This window comes from Pyrus communis, chromosome 14 (assembly GCF_963583255.1).
Source record: "Pyrus communis chromosome 14, drPyrComm1.1, whole genome shotgun sequence".
NCBI classification, from domain to species: Eukaryota; Viridiplantae; Streptophyta; class Magnoliopsida; order Rosales; family Rosaceae; genus Pyrus; species Pyrus communis.
The window spans coordinates 20326397-20346425 of NC_084816.1; the positions used below are offsets into that span (position 1 = coordinate 20326397).

At 37.2% G+C, this 20029-nt stretch overlaps 2 protein-coding genes and 1 long non-coding RNA gene across 3 annotated transcripts; 1 reads left to right on the plus strand and 2 right to left on the minus strand.

The window, feature by feature from the left end:
* The first annotated feature begins 3583 nt into the window (after positions 1–3583).
* Positions 3584–8680, plus strand: LOC137715975 (ribosome biogenesis protein BRX1 homolog 2-like). The gene is made up of 9 exons (XM_068455354.1): positions 3584–3659; positions 3758–3975; positions 4391–4532; positions 4850–4928; positions 5040–5164; positions 5323–5424; positions 7683–7751; positions 7911–8009; positions 8293–8680. The coding sequence occupies exons 2-9, from the start codon at positions 3776–3778 to the stop codon at positions 8422–8424; spliced, it is 948 nt and encodes a 315-aa protein (XP_068311455.1). The 5' UTR covers positions 3584–3659; positions 3758–3775; the 3' UTR covers positions 8425–8680.
* A 194-nt stretch (positions 8681–8874) lies between these two features.
* On the minus strand, positions 8875–10970 carry LOC137715977 (stem-specific protein TSJT1-like). The gene is made up of 4 exons (XM_068455355.1): positions 10641–10970; positions 10202–10442; positions 9679–9799; positions 8875–9433 (listed from the first exon to the last, which is right to left on the minus strand). The coding sequence occupies exons 1-4, from the start codon at positions 10853–10855 to the stop codon at positions 9243–9245; spliced, it is 768 nt and encodes a 255-aa protein (XP_068311456.1). The 5' UTR covers positions 10856–10970; the 3' UTR covers positions 8875–9242.
* Positions 10971–12029: 1059 nt separating this feature from the next.
* LOC137716525 (uncharacterized) lies at positions 12030–16740 on the minus strand. The gene is made up of 10 exons (XR_011065689.1): positions 16422–16740; positions 16261–16316; positions 16073–16163; positions 15848–15966; positions 15710–15759; positions 15056–15359; positions 14830–14897; positions 14428–14505; positions 13647–13757; positions 12030–12701 (listed from the first exon to the last, which is right to left on the minus strand). It is a non-coding gene; the product is annotated as an uncharacterized lncRNA (long non-coding RNA).
* Between the last annotated feature and the right edge of the window lie 3289 nt (positions 16741–20029).

Sequence of the window (20029 nt, forward strand, 5' to 3'; positions counted from 1 at the left end):
GACCTTCTGATTCTGGGACAATGGCTGGCTTTTGTTTTCAGCTAGAATTCTTGGTTTAAGTTTTTATTTTTTATTTATACAAATGGTAGATTATAAATTGTTAAATACTATGGGAGACGGGGATAGATAAAGATTGAATTCGCACTAAAACATATAAGTATTATTTCTTTCTGTCTTTGTGATAAACCATCATCCGAGAACAATTGGTTTAAGTTGGGGACTAGGGATTTACTATGCCAAAAATGTACATCGAGCCTAAAACAAGTGTAGATAATAATAATTAATTGGATAAGTAAGGCTCACTAATTCTTGATTCAGTGGTGTATTAGAAAACGTGTTACCATGATGTTGCGGGTTTTAAAATTGTACAAAATATGTTGAATGACACGCTCGACCTTGATATCCTCTAAACACCAGGGTAGACACGTACTAGCCAACACCTGAAGGTGACGAAACCATACTAACATGCATGCGAACTAAAGAAAGAACGAACATAAATAAAACCCGTAAATTTAATTATAATAAATATGTAATTGTGGAACGTGTTCAGAGTATACAACTAATCCGAGACACTAAAGAGGAATAATATAAAATTGAATGAACAAAAAGGATGGGTTCTACACCGAGAAGACTCAAAGATGTAGATGCGGAGTGCCTTGATGCCGGGATACGCCTCAATTCTAAGTCTTGAGGGGGCGTGAAACAAAACATGAATGGACCAAGTTTATATGTATAAGTAATACTAAAACAGTTATTCCACAACATACTATCCCCCAAAGTTTATGAAAACTCAATAGCGTAGTATGTAATAGGTTTTCCGAAAACCCTAGCATGCGATAAAACTTCATAAAACATATATTATATATAAGTAGTGGTAGCACAAAGGTCTATATATATATATATATATATATATATATATATATATATATATATTTATTTATTTATTTATCTTCATTCGCCCGAAGGCACTACATCTCCCGTCCGTAGGCAATATATAAATATCTTCCGGCCGAAGCCACCAACCTAGGCTCGGCCGAAGCCATATATAAGTATCTTCTGGCTGAAGCCACCAACCTACACCCAACCGAAGCCAATATACAAGTATCATTCGCCCGTAGGCAGTACATTTACCCATAAGCAGGACATTCGGAGTAACCACTAAATAAGCACATAAAAACATTAACATAATATTTCTAATATATATATATATATATATATATATATATATATATCTCAAACGGAGCTCAGTAGCTAAAACGTCATATTGTAAATCATGTTCAAAGTATATAATCATAAATTATCTATACTTCAAAGAACGTAAATCTGATAAAGCATAATATATCATAAAGTGTAAATCCAATTTACTCATAAACGTTTCATAAAACGTAACCAACAAATCATGCTTTTCATGTATGCATTTCTAATAGTAAAATATGCATTTTAGAAGGGGTCTACTCACAAATACTTCGCCGTCGAAAAGCCGTGTAAACTAGAGAAGACGGAAATGCCATAAACAATTGCACCTAAGCACATCAAGGTACCAACTAATAAAACTATACTAAAACGGTTGAATTTGGGCAAACAAACATCGTAAACCAATTCAGGACGTCGAAAAACACAAAAGGGACCTCGGGGTACCCCCATGCGCCGTCGTGGACGTCGGCGGAGCACAGTACCTCTGGTGAAGGCACGTGTGCTCTACACGTCGGCCAAAACAGGCGCCCATGTGCAGGTAAACGCGCTGGCCAGGGTTTTGGGATGGGCTGGTTTCTAGGTTTGGGCCTGAGACAATTGGGTTGGGTCGAAGGTTGCGTTAGGCTTAGGTTGTCATATGGGTTAGGTCTCAAAGTTGGGCCGGGTTACCCCTTGGGTTTGGATTTGGGTTTGAGGGTTATTAGGTCGGGTCAACTCGATTTCAGGCCATGGTTTGGATAGTTTATGGGCAAGGTTTCAAACGCTCATAACTTCCTCGATACTCAATCAAATAAAGTGATTCAAAAACCAAAGTTGTAGTACTCAGTGAGATGAAGAGAATGGTACCTTGCACGATGACTAACTCGCCGTGATTTGGCCAGAAAAGGTTTAAAACTAATAAGTTCTTGCCGAAATCTAGGGATCCCTGAGTTGGTTTCTTGATGTTTTAACGTCCACAATACACAAAAACGATAAAAAATGAAATATGAGGATGGAAGGGGAAGGTTTAGGGTGTTTTTCGTAGCTCACCTACGTCGGAGGTGTTGGAAACTCGCCGAGTTTCCTTTGTGAACAGTGGCCTCTGCCACGGTTCAGTTCCCAGGTTCTTTGTCTGGGGTTCTTGGTGACGAGGTTGAGGTGATGGTGAGTTAAGGACCTCGCCGAGGCTGTGGTGATCTTCCCATGACACCATTTCGGTGCTTGCCGAGGGAAAAGGGAGAGAAGTGAGAGTGAGTTAAGGGAGATAGGTGAGAAGAGAAACCTTACGAGGAGAGAAGAGAGATGAGATAGAGAGATGAGGGATTTGGGCCAGGGGACAAAATCAAGGATAGGCCCCACTTGGGCACACCAATTAAGACCAAAAGCATAATTTCAAAAATCAAATATCCCAAAAGCAACAAAACAAAATACATTTCAAACTTTAAATGACCAAATTGCCCTCGTTCCAAAATCCTTAAAATTATTCAGGACATGTTGTTACATTGAAAGTATTATATATGTACCATAGGCAACACTATTCACATACATGAGGAAGTTTATTACAATTCTATCTACAATAAGGAACAAAATAAGTGTCCAAGGCAAGGTTCAAAACATTTGCAAGTTTAGATCACTGTTAATTATATAGTGCCACTAGTAGCTCCTTTCTTCCTCCCCTATATTTAGGAGCTTCTGGATAAATCCCTATCTTAGGAGGTGGATACGGAGCATGATTAAGGTTGATTTTTTGAATCCTCCAATCGTAAGGAACTCATTTGGCCCATTGGAGATGCTCTTATTCATGTAATTCACTTGAAATGGTTTGTAGTTCAAATGATTGATAACGTCTATTTTGATCCCTACATCTGATATCCTATGTTTGAGTCTTCTACCCCAATATAGCTACAACGTACAATAACAAAATTGTCATGTAGTGCACCAATGATACTATGTTCTAATAATATTTATCACTATTATAAGTAAAAATTTCTTAAATCAAATCTCATAAGTAGCGAGTCCAATACGTAAATATAGTTGGTCGTATAACGGCTCAACACAAATCCCCACCCCAACATCTTTATATAAAAAAATTCTCATAACGAAACACATGTCAACTTATTCTAATAGCTAGATTACAATATACAAAGTTCATCTTTTATTGCTCTAAAAAAAAATTTGTAGCTCAAATAATTAAGAGTCTATCTTGACGAAAATTTACAGGATAACATTTCTCTAAGCAAGATGCTTGGGCTTGAGATGCCGAACAAAATTAGCAAAACAAGTTTGGGCCAGGCCACAAAAGTTGAGGGTGAACCAAAGATTGTTGGATCCGGAAAAGTAACCCAAGCCCAAAACACAAAACATTACTTACCCGCCCGCACGCCGTTGCCTCTCCCTGCTCACTCGTCACCATCGTTGTAAACACTAAACCCTAAACCCTAGTGCTCTCGTTTGCATAAGCCTCCCGGAGCCCCCGAATCTCTTTGGTAAGAAATCGCTCGCCCAAAACCCTAATCAGGTTTCCATTCCACACACATGCTTGCTTACACTTATGACTAATTCTAATTTTTGTATGGAAGATTAGATTTTTCCAGCAAAAATAATGGGGAAGAAGAGAAAGCACAGCGATGCCCTGGCTCCAGAAAAGAAGGAGGAGGAGGTTGCGCCGGAGAGGCCGAAGCGAACGCTTTCCGGTTGGAAGGAGAAGAAGGATGACGACGAAGTAAAAGCGAGTGAATCGACGGCAGTGTTTAGGAACAAAGAAAAGGTCTTGGTTACTTGTTCTCGTCGCATTAGTTACAGGTAAAATTATTCAAGTTCCAATTTTTTCTCTGCTTTGAGCTCGCTCGCTCGGTGTTGTTTTTATTTGAAATCCGAAAGATTTTTTTTGAAACTTACTGTGAACTGATTGGAAGTTGATTGAAAACTGAAAAGTAGTAGTGAGGTAGCGTATGATGGGTAATTGGGTATACTATCTTATCTGTTATCAAATTTTGAAATGGTTGGGGATATTGAACAGTTCATGCGCATCCGAAAACAACGAGGGTTTCTGTAATAATTGTAAAGATGTGATCTGTAGATGAATTTTGGTAACTATTTTTCGTTTATATGATATATTCGTCTATGAATTTGTTTACGAGTATATATACTTGCGTGTGAGTGTATAAATGTATAAGTTTTATATAATTATATAAATGGTTATAAATTATATACGCAGGTATCGGCATCTGATGTTGAATGTGGTGGACCTATTGCCTCATTGTAAGAAGGACAATAAGGTGGAGTCTAAATCAAGTAACGGCGCAACTCTTAACGAGCTGGTTGAGCTAAAGAGTTGCTCTTCCTGTATGTTTTTTGAGGTCAGGTTTTTTTGTTGTTTCTTTCTGACCTTGTTTAGCACTTGTTATTCAATATTACTTTAATACTATGTTTCAATTTAATTATTAAATTGGTAGTTTGTTGATTTTAATCTTTGTCATCGTTTACATATTTATGGTTATTTGTTACCATTGGTTAAGGATATGGTTGATCTGTTTGTGTTAAGTTGCATGATTTTTTAATTGAGTGGTTGAGGTTAGGACATATTGGTTGTTTGAGAGAGGGATAATAGCAAATTCAGGTTACTTGTTTTCTGCGTGCTGATGCGTACTTTATTTTGGGGGGTCTCTGATTACAGTGCAGGAAAGGGAAAGATCTGTATCTGTGGATGTCAAAGTGTCCCAATGGGCCATCTGTGAAGTTCTTAGTAAATGCTGGTAATGTTTCTGTTTTATTTATTTGCTTTTCATGAAGGATTGGCTTATCTCAATGGGGTTAAGTTTTTTCGAAAAAATTCTGATCAAAGAAAATTGTTTTGTGATTTGTAGTGCACACGATGGAGGAGTTGAAGCTTACTGGAAATCATCTAAAGGGGTCACGACCTATTTTGACTTTTTCATCCAATTTTGATAAAGATGCCCACTGGAAACTTCTGAAGGAGATGATCACTCAGGCATGTTCATTTTGTTTCCTCTTTTATGTAGTTGTAAACAATTTCCTGTTCATGCCCTGCTTGATTCTTGTGATCAGTTTGCATCGTTGATTTAGATATTTTTGAACTTTGTGCTACAACATATGTTATTCTATTTCTTATTAAACTTTCGTTCTTAGATATTTGGCATTCCCAAGGAGCACAGAAAATCTAAACCCTATCATGATCATGTCTTTGTATTCTCTATCATTGATGACCACATTTGGTTCCGAAACTATCAGGTACTAGTTTTTTAATTTATAGTATTTGTTGAACATGGTTGTGATATGACTTACATCGTTTCATTTAATATTAGAATTGATTTTAGGGGGGTAAGCTTTCTGCTCAAAAATATAAATTTTGATGGCTTTAAATTTTTTAAAGTTTAGATGCCAGTGTTGCCCTTGTGCTGGCAGTGTAGATGCTCAATAAAAGCAAGTGTGTTTCATGTATGATGTTATACTTCTAAAACTTTTCATTTGCACCATACTATAACTGTAACATTGTTTTCTCCACTTTGGACGCTGTATTATTTACCAATCATTCATGAATGTATTAAGAGTTTGATAGTTTTCTTTAGATTCCAGCTCATTTGTCAAAATTGTTTGCGTCTCTTTGCAATATCGCTGCCTTTTAGTAGCCATCTGAAAATAACAGTTATTCAAATCCCAGAAATTAAGTTTTTTTTCGGTCAAGGATTAGTTACCAATTTGGCTTCGAAGAATTGGAAGGTATGTAGACATCACCCTTTAAATTGGTTTGTTTCACTTTTACGGGATATCCCAATATTCTCAACAAGTAGTCAAAAGAGTTGATAAGTGGATGGGGGAGGAATAGGAAGGGGGGATGAAGGAATATTATGATAGTTTATCTTTTTGGCGGATATCTTTTTAATGGATGGCTGACCAATAACAGCCCTATGAATTTAGATTGGTGGCCATTGGCAGTCCCAATTGTACTCAACACCCCCACCCCAACCACCCACCAAATACCACATTTTGCAAGCCATCCCCCATCCTTCCCATAATACCCCTAAATCCCATCCTAATCTGTTTATTTTGCTTTGAATGGATATGAGTCCATGGTATAAATTTTCTTTCAGGGCTGGTGTCACATCCTGGCCCGGGACGGATCACTTTCCCGGCCCGCTCCACCACCGTAGCACGATATTGTCCGCTTTGGGCCCCGACCACGCCCTCACGATTTTGTTTCTAGGAACTCACACGAAAACTTCCCAGTGGGTCACCCATCATGGGATTGCTCTAGTCCCCTTCTCGCTTAACTTCGGAGTTCCTATGGAATCCGAAGCCAGTGAGCTCCCAAAAGGCCTTGTGCTAGGTAGGGATGGGAACATACATATAAGGATCAATCCCTTGGGCGATGTGGTATGTCACAATCCACCCCCCTTAGGGGCCCGACGTTCTCGTCGGCACACACGCGACCAGGGTTAGGCTTTGATACCAATTTGTCACATCCCGGCCCGGGACGGATCACTTCCCGGGTCTGCTCCACCACTGTAGCATGATATTGTCCGCTTTGGGCCCCGACCACGCCCTCACGATTTTGTTTCTAGGAACTCACACAAGTTAGGCTCTGATACCAATTTGTCACATCCCGGCCCGGGCGGGACCACTTCCCGAGCCCGACTTCACTGTAGCACAATATTGTCCGCTTTGGGCCCCAGCACACCCTCACGGTTTTGTTTTTGGGAACTCACACAAGAACTTCCCGATGGGTCACCCATCCTGGGAATGCTCTCGTGCGCTACTCGCTTAACTTCGGAGTTCTTACGGAACCCGAAGCCAGTGAGCTCCCAAAAGACCTTGTGCTAGGTAGGGATGAGAATATACATACAAAGATCACTCCCCTGGGCGATGTGGGATGTCACAGCCGGTCACTAGCCTTCCTTGGGAACCTTGGAGGCTAAATCTGGCTTCTTGTGTGAAGCCAGTTAAGGGAACCCAAGGCACAGCCTCCGTTTATCTTTTGGTTCTTTAAAAGTTAATTTTAAGCAAGTATATAGTTGGTTTATTAGTTTACTGAAGTGTGGTTGGGAAGTGCACGATGAATGCTGACAATAGTGCCAACCTAAGTTTCTTGTAAAACAGTGATGAAGCTAAGCTAAAGTATATATAATAATGCTACGTGAATTTTTTAAATGGCCACCGTAGTTTTCTGGAGGCATAATGTATCTCAAAATTAGTGTTTTTCTGGAGGCATAATGCATGTCAAAATTAGGTTGTGCAGCTTCTGCAATAGAAAAGGCTTATAAAAGAACATATGTCAAACCATCCATGTTCTAGAAACAGTGGTAGTATTTTCAAGTAACTTCTGAATTATGATTTGCCTAATGTTATACTTCGTATGATTTTCTAGTACCATATTATGTTTGTGTCTATGCAGATGCACTATTTGTTTTCCATATATTTGTAAAAATGATATTGTTTCTAGAAAATATTGCTGGTTTTTATCTTGACCTTTTTTGCTCTTTAAATTGCAGATATCGGTTCCTCATAACGAATCGGATAAAATAGCTCGAGGAGGATTAGATAAAATGACCCTTGTTGAGGTTCGTAGTGGTGCTTTTCTCCTTAGTCTATATATTAGAGTATCTGTGACGTTTTAACTCTTAACTGGTTGTATGTATGTTGGACCGCAATGTTTCCTCCTTAGTCTATACCAGAGTATCTGTGATGACATTTTAACTCAGAGAACTGGTTGTATATAGGTTGGACCACGATTTTGTTTGAATCCTATCAAGATATTTGGTGGCAGCTTTGGAGGTCCAACACTATATGAGAATCCATTTTACATATCACCCAATCAGGTTAGATATATACACATAAAGCACCTTGAATTGTTGATTTCGTTATCTAATTATTTATGTGTTCATGGATGAGTATTGATCCTCGTGGCTAACGGTTTGTAAGGGAGTTTGTACTGACATACGAAAGAATGGTCTGTCCCGTTAAATCAAGCCAATAAATGACACTAGATTTTAGTTCTGTGAGATTGTATTTTTGAAACGTTTGTTTTGAGGATCTAGGTAAACCTAACCATGTACGATCATAACCTCGTTTACGGATGGAATCATTTTGTGATGCTTTCAGATTCGAGCATTGGAGAAAAAGAAGAAGGCTGGGACCTTTGTCAAGAAAGTCAAGGCAAAGACAAGGAGAAAAATGCATGAGCTTGAAAATCCACTGGAGCCTGATGAGTTTTCTGAGATGTGGAAGGAATGACATTTTACGTACTACTAGAAATCAAAATTTAAAATTTCAAGTCATGTTGTATCGTTTAATCAAGAAGGCAGGTTTTTGATTACAACTGCCCATGCTCTTTCAAATTCTGCCTGAACATGATTACCTTATATATGCACGTTGGCTTTGTTTCTTGCACTTTTGTGCATTTTGGATTTTTTTTAAACAATATTTGTGCAATTCAGCTAGACTAGAGAGATGAAGTTGCGTCAACAACTTCATCTTGTAACTTGGATTAGGACTTTTAATTCCGCCATCACAATTTCCGTTTTAAATTCAAAATTTCTTGAATCCGATTTATCTAATCCCAACAATTTAAAATAAATTGTACGTAAATTGGGAGATTTTAAAATTCGATCCGAACTTTTGTGACATGTTTCAAATTTACTCTAATCAAAAGATTCCAGAATTTATTACAACTTACGTGCTTTTTAAAAAATTGCTTTCTAAAGAAGCATTTCCACATCAAGGCGTTCTAAATTTTATGTTGTCACCCATGTATGAATTTGCTATTAGAGATTCATAAGCAAAAGTGCTTATGAGTGCTAGTGCTTCTAAGAAAAGCATTTTCAAATTGGCCTCGAGTAAAATTTCACTTTTAGGTGATGCTTCAACTGAAAAAGAAAACTTTCATAAGCCAAGTGAAAACTTCAAGCTCTATATATCTTAAGTTGAAAGGTAAAAACTTCCACAAGCTGAAATGGTAAAAAGTTGGAGGGACGAACGACTAAATAAGACCAAAGTTATATTTGAGCCATAGTGGTGAGTGACAAAGCAAGGCACCGATGATACTTTTCGTCCTAATGGGAGGCCCAATCAGTCCAGTTGACCTCACTTCCGACACGTGGAATGCTGTTGACCCTTGTGTATTTATCCACCTTGAAGTTAGCCCCACACATTGCCCCTTCACTATCAACCCTTGGCATTGCCTTCATCTTGTTCATTGGATGCTCAAAGCTCATCAATCCTCCCTCACTATGAAACATGCATCCTACACAACAATTGCTCAAAAATTACAAGTTAGAAATTATGCAAGTATATCGTCTAAATTATTGGAATTAGCTAAAACCTCGACCCTACTATATGTACAAGTAACATGGATCTCAAGTCAGATTCATTTTTTAAACGGAGGATCTCAAATGCAAGATAAAAACGGTTAACAATTTGTTACAAATCCCGTGTAGACCTAAACGTAGTTTGGTTTACTATATAAGCAAAGCTTTTAGCATGAGGTACCTTTTGGGAAGGGAGCAAATGATTTAGCACAACCCTCTTTTATGACCTCCAATTCATCAGAAATTACCACAGATCCATCCGCTGCAATACCCCAATAGAGCTGCTCTCCACCATCAGAACCCTAAAATCACAGCATACAAAATTATCAAGTTCATATAAGATCCTTAATAGAATGATCCATTTAATTTTTCCAATTCAAAATTTCAAAAATCTTGCAGATAAAATTAAGGGAGTTTTAACGAAAAACCAGCGGTACTGTTCACTTTAACAAAAAACCATATTTTTACACTAAAAAGTCAATCCTGGTACTATTCATTTTACGTTTTATTTTGTCTTTATCGTTAGAACTCAAAGTTTTCAAACTATTTTCATTAGTTTTCCTTAAAATTAAGGTAACTTAAAAAATGATTTTCTCAACCCTTGTTACTTTTGTTCAATAATTTTTCTATAATTTATTCAATTCAAAGAGAAAAAGGATGTACGGGAATTATTTTCCTCAGATAACGAGTGTAGGAGTACATACCAGTGCGGCAAAGACATTGCCACCTTTGCTGTCATAGACAACAAAGGCAAAGCTTCCATCAAGATCTTTGACAACCTGATCAGCTGGGTACGGACCGCGATCTCGAAGGGTTCTATAAGCTTCAATCACAAACATGGCCTCATTCGTGCATTTTGTCAGACCATACTGCTTATTCAGTGAACACAGATTGTTCAAGCTCCCCAAAAACAAGCAGTATATGTCATCAAACCCACAGAACAACCTGAAATTTCACCAAACCCTAAAACATGTTAATTGCTTTGAAATTTAAAAAAAACAAGGTAATGGTAAAATTAATCAAGATTAACATATTATAATTTGATTTGATTGGAATATTGTTAGCACTCCAAAACCCTAATCCTGCACTTTGACACGTGCAAGAAGTGAGTGTTAATAACAGCTCCTGAATCTGTTCGTTTACCTCGGGTGTTTTGAGTAAGAGCCTTGGTCTGGCTTGACGTAAGCAAGGACAGCAGCATGGCCAAATCCCATGGAGAAGGAGTTGTGAGGATGGTGGGAGAGGAAGTCTGTGAGAGTCTCTTCTGGGTGCTTAGGCTTCTTGCTTCCGTTGTAAGAGGCAGGACTGTTTAGCTCCTCCGGTGGATGAGCAAAAGCCTTGTGGAAAATGGCCAACATTTTTCCCGATCAAAACCAAATGCTAATACCTAGTTTCTGATCTTAATATTTTATTTCTGTTTGGTCACTTTTACAAGTGGGGTTTTTGAGATGCAGCGGATGCAATGAGTGAGGCTGGTGGCGGGTTTATATAGTTGTTGCGGCGTGGATCTCAGTGAGTGTGTGTGATGGATAAGATTCTCGTACTTCTAGGTAGTCTTATCCTTTTCGGGTGGCGGTATTATATATACTTTGTAAACTACGATCATTCCGTAAGCAATCTTGACGTAATGATAAAATTTTTAAATGTAAATATCAACTTTATTAGGATAATACACGTCATCCATGTTTTATTAATCATAATTCTATGGTCTTGTTTGATGTTTAAGATTGGTCTGATTTTGACAACTTATTGATTTTAATGTACCTTGAGTATAAATATAAGTGTTAATTTATATATATTTGTCCAAGTGAAAATATATGTAGTGTGACACTTATATTTTTATCCAACAATCATTAAATCTAGTAAATTGTCCAAATGGTACCAATTATATACATCAAACGAGCCTTATAATCATTATGTAATATTGATTGTATACCTGGATGACTATAGTATGACCTTAATTTTTATTGTAATCCATGAAACTTAACATTTAACTGAGCACCATATGAAGTATGAAAATAATTAAAAATGATATGTGATTTCGCAACCCCCACTAAAATATTTATTTTTTTAGTTAAAATAAAGGCAGAATTTCCATATATAAAGCTGTTTTGGCCCCTATTGTTTGCAAACTTGTAATACCATGGGAGCAGTAGCTGCATAAATTGACTTGTAGTAAGCAGAAATGAATATATTTTGGACGATTCTTTGAATTTAATAAGTTTTGAGATATTACTGTCTTCACCTTTTCTTTTGTCCTTGATAAGGAATTGAGTTGCGTGAGAGCTTGGTAATTGTAAGGAATATTTTGTTCCATCAACTCTCGAGTTACAATTTTCTATGTGAAGTTCTTCACCAACATTATATAGTTTCCTTAAATTATGTTTAAAACAAACATTATCCACATAAGGTGCTTAAACAAATTTAGAGGAGAAAATCAGCTCTCATTGGTTTTGTGGGAGTTTTTGTAGTTTAAGTACTAACGAGAAAATATGCCCGCGCGTTGTTGCGAGACTTGAATGCACCCGCCTTAACTACATAAATAAGACATATTTAACCTGAATAAATTAAGACACATGCACCATGCACTCGTCTCTTAATTATAAGAAAACTTGTTTGCAATACTGAGAAAAAGCTTATTATTGTTGATAAAAATACACACGACACCTATGGATCATGCCATAAAAATTACACCATGAAAAATCCAGAGACCAAAATCCCTGCCGGCAGAATTTATTCACATCAAATTTAAATTCTAACATCATACGATCAAATGTTAATCAAACACACAATCTCAAAAAGCTGAAACCATGTTAAGTAAAAGAAATAGAAGTCTTCTCAAAAAAAAAAAAAAAAAAAAGAAACAGAAGGAAAAGAGTGAAGATGTAAGCATTGATAAGAATATGAAAAGTGGCAGCACTGATATCATGCACAAATAGGACAATGAAATATCGGAACCAGCAGCAACATATAGAACCAAGAAGGAAAATAATTGATAAATAAATAAATAAGAAATAGGATAGAGGCACAAACCAACGACATGAGCTCAGTTTTTTCACCATGAATTTTGCATGGCCTAAAATCAAGAAAAGGACCAGGATTTTGAAGTGGACGCCCGCAGTCCGAATGACAGCGATCATCCCTCTTTTGATGGTCCAGAACTGACCCGGGACAGTCATACGAAATCCAAAAAGGCAGCATTATCTGGAAAGAACATGCAAAGCCGTCAACAACAACAAAGTAAATATATAGTTCCATAGATGCAAACAAAATAACACTATGGCATGATATTTGATTAAGATCAGTCTCTACCAATTTGATGGCAAAAACACACCTCTCCCATACAGGAATGAACCTAACCATTTAACGAAAAAAAGACGAAAACCCATGCGGGAATGAACCTAACCACACTGCATGCACTCACATAGACTACATACACACACTCACACGCACTGAAGAATGAACGCATTCTATTCAGTTAGCACCATTCAACTTTAAAAGCAGTGAGACCTTCCAAAGGCACAGCCTAACTGGCCTTGGTTCAAATAACCAAATTGAGAACAACAATTCAATTTTAGAAAAGCTGTACAGAGGGAAAACAAAAAAGAAAAAAAAAAGAGAGACAAAACAATCCTATAACCACAACTGAAAAACAAAATCAAAATGAACAAAATAAAATATCAGTAGAGCATGAACACTAACTAACATCCTTTGGAAACATGTGCTGGTTACGTATAATATATATGTGCATAAATTAAGAAAATGGCTTGAATGCCCTAGCAGTGGTCTTTACGCTGAACCAAATCACTATTAGGTTAATTGTATTGATTCACGCATCTTCTTTTATGTCTAAATCTCTACTAAATTGCCCTACGAAAATGACATAAAACTAATTAAAATTCCCAATATATTTGAGAAATACAACTTTTAAAAGTGTGAGAATATATGCAGCACCAGGATGTTGCAGAACTCACTGCCCCAATTTAAGATTCGGTTTTTGTCCAATGTATGTATATGCTTAGATACATCTGAGAATTTGCTTTGCAACAGTTGCTACTCTCATCGTCTTTTGAGAGAGATAGATACAAAGGTAAGGATTACAATGGGGAATAGTTAAGTATCCCTCTAAAATACTAAAGAAAACCATACCTAGAACGGAGTAAACAACTGTTTGTCTCCATAGCAGTTTCTCAAAGCATTTATGCTGTCAGAAAGATAGTGCTCCACTCCAGAAGGATGGACAAATGTACCAGATGGAGACTGACCCAAAGAAAACATAACTAAAAGTTAGCATCCGATGAACAATTAAGGTGATGCAAAAGGGCAACACGTGATGTGAAATTATTATACCAAAATATCCAAGGTCTGTTAATCTAATCACCCAATAAAATAAAACATAAATTAAGCACAATAATATCAAAATTAAAAGGAAGGAATAACATGAAACCTTGTGCATAGAATGTTCGTGAGAATGAATCACACAACAATCAAGGGTGGACAAATCACAAAAGTGACAATTAAAGGGCACCTAACGGACACCTCCATCTCTTTCTCTGCAATCGCCAAAATCCCTCGGGTTTGAGGAAGCAAATGGAAAACGAAATGTTTTTCCATCCCCTACCCATACCCAAACCTCTTTTACCCGTTCCCTTTACCCTCGCAGAAAATCCTCCCATCTCTCTCTCACCATTGTCCCATCTCTCTGTCTGTAAATCGCAGAAAAGAAACCCTAAACAAATCCCTGAAATCCCTCGCCTAAATCCTCCCACATTTCTCTCTGACACCCCCTATTTCTCTCTCTGCAAAACCTAAACCAGATCTCCTAAATCCTATCTCAGACACCCCACAAACAGCAAAGAAGCCAAGAAGCCAAGATATTAAAGTAATCTCTACATAATACTTTGGAACAATGAAACAAAATGGTACTTACTTGTTCCTTGTCCAAAACCGTTGATGCCGCTGCACATTGTTATCAATTGTGGGTTTATCAAATCCTTCATGGCTTAGACTGCATGAAGAATTAGAATCTAAAAGATAAATATATGCTGTAAATCATCATATAAATGTAACTGCATTTAAAAAAAAAAAAAAGGTAATGAAAAAATTGAATTCTATTTCATCATTATGTAACTGCATGAAAAGTTACATTGAATGCAGACTCAATCAATTTCCCCAAAGTCATTGTTAAGTGAAAATCAATACCAAACCAATAAATACCACCATTGAATTTGGCAAAACCCAAAAACAAAATACATAAATTTACTAATATAATCACAGAAAAACATGAAATTTGAGCACCCAATTGGCCAAGTTAAAGGATAAAAGCACTCACATCATCATAGTACTCTTTGGGAAGATCTTCTAATACTGGTTCTTCCTTTTTCTTGCTCTTCCTCATAACTGCCATTAAAAAACCCAGAGAAGCACACAAATTCAGAAAAGATAAGGTCCAAAATTGCCATAAAAAATCCAGAAAGCACACAAATTTATTAGAAAGAAAAGTTCAAATTACAAAAACCAACTGATGTGAGTGAGTAGTGAGAGGTTATGTTAGGCACCTGAAACACGTTTTGGTTACAATTGAAAGGGCCAGAGCCTTGCATGCGAGGAAGATGACGATAGGATTCCAGAGATAGAGAAAGGAGGAGTAAGACGATGGAGGTGAGAGAAGGGAGACGACGGCGAGAGGGGGATAGGACAGAGGTGAGTGCGAAAGTTTCTGCTTGTCTACAAAATTGGCAAAATTGGCACACAGGTTCACAACTCGTCGTCTTCCCTTGATCAATGGCTCCTTTAAATATCCAAATGATCAAGGTCGATCGTGCTCGCAGAATATTTGATGAGCTCCTTTTGGTAATCCACCTAAAACAAATAAGCACAATATCTATGTAAACTGGCATTTCACTCAATTATACATTAGTTATGGCATCTTTGGAACTAAATGACTTCAACCTTAATATCCTATAAGCATTATGTTTCTATATTTTAAATCATGTTATGATAACATTTAAACATAGATGATACAAAAGTAATTTAGTTTCATCATGCATATTTTCGCACTATTTAGTAAAGAACTCGGCCGGACTTGATTTCGAATAACATTCACAATTTCATATAGAATTTCAAAAGCCAGAGACTTTAGTGTAAATTACAATAAAATTTCACAAAGAAAGCAAATTGTAATATAAGTCTGATCTACAATTCGGATTTACCTGGATATGGTGATTTACGTTTTCATTGGAATTTTTGCATGCATTTACATCTGATGAAAAAATAATACATCATTAGTTGGCAGGAAGAAACTTTGATAAGCAGATAAAGAAGCAAGATTGAATATAAGTTTCGTGTACCCTAAAGTTGTTTGTTCTTGCTACAGAATACTCGTATCTGTTGCAGCCACTTCTATTTTCTTCATGGTTTCAGTAATGGTATGCTTGGGTCCAATTCTTGTTGTCTTCTATTTCTCATCCTAAATTAAGTTAACAGTTCAACATTATTTGTTATAAGCTAAAAAAGTAGGATTAGTTATTTTAGTAAATCTATTTCTTGTAAACTTGCCTGTTCCTCGAACATACCTGACAAATCGAGATCATTTGACATGGCTATCAATTGGAATGCATTCATAAAACTCGAGGATTTGGGAATTATTGTCTCCACCACATTTTCCTGCAATGAAAATAGCAATTGTAACAAAAATCAGATATTTGGATCGAAGGTAAGATTCTAGCATTTTCTCCGTATCACAATCATGCAGAGCTTTTACCTCAATTGAATCAAATCCAACACTAACCCATCACAGCTCGATGATCACTCAGAACACTGAATGCAAAAATCAACAAAATTTCACCATTTTAAATTATAATTCGTTTCATATTCTTTAATCCATTGAAAAAGCAAAAAATTAAAATTAAAATAAAAGTGAACCTGGTGGTCGTGGGTGCCGCCGCCGATGAGGAGGTTGAAAGGATTGATTTTAGCTTTTTCATTGAAAAGCTGGCTTTCTTCTTTTCCTTGCGAATCGGATTCTATTATGTGTAGCTCTTCTTTTTTGTTCCTTCAAAACTTTGTTCAGCATTCGCCTGAGGAGAGGGGAAATGGTTCAGAGCGAGGTATCTCCATTGCTGCGACCTTGTCCATTGAACTTTCTGCAGTTGCTTTTAAGCTTCGCTCCCTCCCTTCCTCCCTCCCTCTGCAAGTCGCATGCCTTCCCCTCACCAAACCCTTCTCTCTCTCCCTCCCCCTCCATCATTCCCTCTCTCTCCTCCTCCCTCCCTCCCTCCTCTCTGCAAGTCGCATGCCTTCCCCTCACCAAACCCCTATCTCTCCATCTCCATCCCTCCTTCCCTCTCTCTCCTCCTCTCTCCCTCCCTCCTCTCTGCAAGTCGCATGCATTCCCCTCACCAAACCTCTCTCTTTATCCCCCTCCCTCCTTCCCTCTCTCTCCTCCTCTCTGTAAGCAGCATGCTTTCCCACCAAATCCCACACCGAGCCATCGATCCCACCGAATGCAACCCTAACTGACAACAATGCCCACCTAACTTTTACCCCCAACCGTGTGATGTTAACACCAGACGGGCATTCCCGTCATTCGAACTGATGATGGCATCTTCGTAAAAAGCTAAAAGCATCTGAGTGGCAATCTTGTAAATAAACTGAAATGTGGTCCAAAACACTGTTCATATGAATAGTGCGATTTCCCCTCCTACTTTAGACTAAAGTAATTCTACTAAAATTTTTAGCTAACATATCATATTTTAATCTAGGTACAATGGAAAGATCAACAAAAAAAATTCTAGTTGTACTATTATAATTCAAAATAATTACCAGATTGCTAGTCAATCCTATCATGTATTCCGACTAGTTAACTTTTTCCAAAGATCGACCAATCAATTCTTCCCGCAACCGGACGTTCAATTTTTTCGATCTAAAAGTGACTGCCCAACAGTGACTTTCAAAAAATACATGTATAGTGTTGATTTTTCTCATTTGTTATTTTTTTTTTTTTGTATATACATGTGAAGAAACAATAAACTCACATAATAAACATAATTAAAGATAAAAAAAAGTTAAATTTTTATTTTTTTATGTAACTGTTGAACGATGAATTGAAATTTTTTCCGACATCAATGATGGTGGTCAACGAAACTTTTGGACAATGGCGACGGTGCTGCGATTCATGTGCTGGGAGACTTATAAATGTTTTAGCCCACACATTGTGGCTTAATTTAAATAGAATAGGTTGAGTTTGATAGTTTTTATTAAAATTAGTATTTTTTTTCTTTAAACTTATGTCCAACTTAGTATTTAATTCTATTTTTTTTTAGTAGAGCGATATCGTTAGTAGGTTAGACAATTAATTGTTAGGAGAAAAGAGAGCTGGTGAAAATTGAACTCACATCAAGATACACATACATATTTATTTTCTGCTACTATAGCACATCCCTATCTGCTAGAAATGCGACCCTAAGAGTAGCTCCAGCAGGAGCAATTGCTCGATGGACAGGCTTCAACACAGGGCCTGATTGGCTGAGGGAGGAAGTCCAGTGTTGGCTGGCGAGGGAGCCCGAGTAGGCCTGGGCGCCAAGCTCGTGGATTCGAGTCGGCCTGAGCGCCTGAGGCAAGTCAGACATCAGACGCCTGTTTTAATTTTTTTCTGTTAGGCGCGTGGCGTTTAAGCGCGCATGGGCGCGCGTTAGGGGACAGAAAGTTAGAAAAGGGGCCCGCGGTGCACTAATTTTTTGTTACTGTTGGGGAAGCACATGGCTTCCCCACGCCTGTTGGATTTCAACGGCTACAAATTGTGGACCGTTGGATTTCCAACTGTAATAAAAATTAAAAAACCTTATTTAATATCAGCCATTGGATCTGAGATCAACGGTCCAAGTTATTCGACTTTAAAAATTTTAAATTAAAAAAAACATTTAAAAAAAATCAGAAATGTTACCGTTGTGCCATGTGGCACAATCTAGAGTGTTGGAATTCAAATTTGTTTAAATCCAACGGTATAGATTAATTAGGTGAATAAAAAATTTAAAAAAAAATGTAAAAAATTATTAAAAATCAGAAAAAAAAAAATTTGAAAAAAAAAAATTTTGATTTTACTTTTCTATAAATACCTTCTCATTATTTTCTACCTTACACCGCATTATCTTCTACCTTACACCACAATTTCATATTTTCTCAGAGTTTCAATCCAATTTCATACTTTTGTATATTTACTTTTCTATAAATACCTATCCTTCTCTCAAAGTTTCAATCCAATTTTTTTTCCAAGAAAATGACTAATGATGCATGTACGAATTGGACACTTATTGAAGATGTTACGTTGTGTACTAGCTGGGTTGAAGTTACTCATGATCCAATTTCGGGTAATGAGATGCAGTTGAGAGTAATGTGGGGTCTTATTCATACCAATTATCTTGAGAAAATTGCTGGGAAAAGACCAAAGAATCTTTGTCCAGTCGTTGGAGACTACTCAGCAAATCGTTTAGTATGTGGAGAGACGCCTTGGCACAAGCTAGTGGTAATCTTCGAAGTGGGGAAAATTTATCGGATCAGGTAACAATATATTTTTTATTTATTTGTACTATACCCAAATTTACATTACCTAGTTTGATTATAATTATTTCTTCTCCCGCGTTGTGTAGGAACTTCAAGCACAAGCTTGGTATAATGCCAAAACCACAAGCAAAAACAAATCGTTCAACCGGTCCAAAAGTTGTGCTTATCGGTCCAAAAGTGGTCTTTAACAGAACCCCTCTACACTCTACGACCGATCATGCCTCATATGATCATGAAGACGACGCAGAAGAAGTGCCCGAAACACCCCCCCGTTGAACAAGCGTCGGGGTCGACCCGTTATCCAATTAGGCCTCAAGGTAAGAACACTTCAAAGAGAAAGGGGAGTGTTTCCAAGAATGATTATGCAAAAGTATATGGAAGAACTTGCTCGCCAAGGTGAATTGACTTTGGCACGGGAAATGAAAAAATTTGAGGCTGATAAGGCTAGAGAGGAGGCAAAAGCTATAACTGTTGAGAAAGAATTCCAAGCTAATGAGAGAGAAAGAGAACTACTTTGCCAAGAAAGGGAACAGGTTAGAGAAGAAAGAATGGCTCAATGAGATCGTGACATTATGAAGGAGCCTTTAGAAGGGAAGTCTCCGAATTCTAAATATTTTTGGAAGTCAGAGAAAGCAGATGTGGTGCGAATGAGGCGTGCAAGAGATGCGAGAGCAAGAGGAGATGGTCTTAGCACGACAAGAGAAGATGATCTTACCACACAAATTGGTTAGGTGATGATGATCCATTCACGTGCCCATAATTTTCCAATCACTTTGTTTGTAATCAGAGCCCATAATTTTCCAACCACTTTGGGTTGTAATTTCTTATTTATTGAATAGAGTACTTTATATTGTTTCCAATTTATTGAATTTAGTACTTTATTTAAACTAAGAGTATATTTATTTAATTTGGTCATTTATTTATACTAAGAGAATCTTTATTCCAAAGACATTTAAACACACCAAATAAAA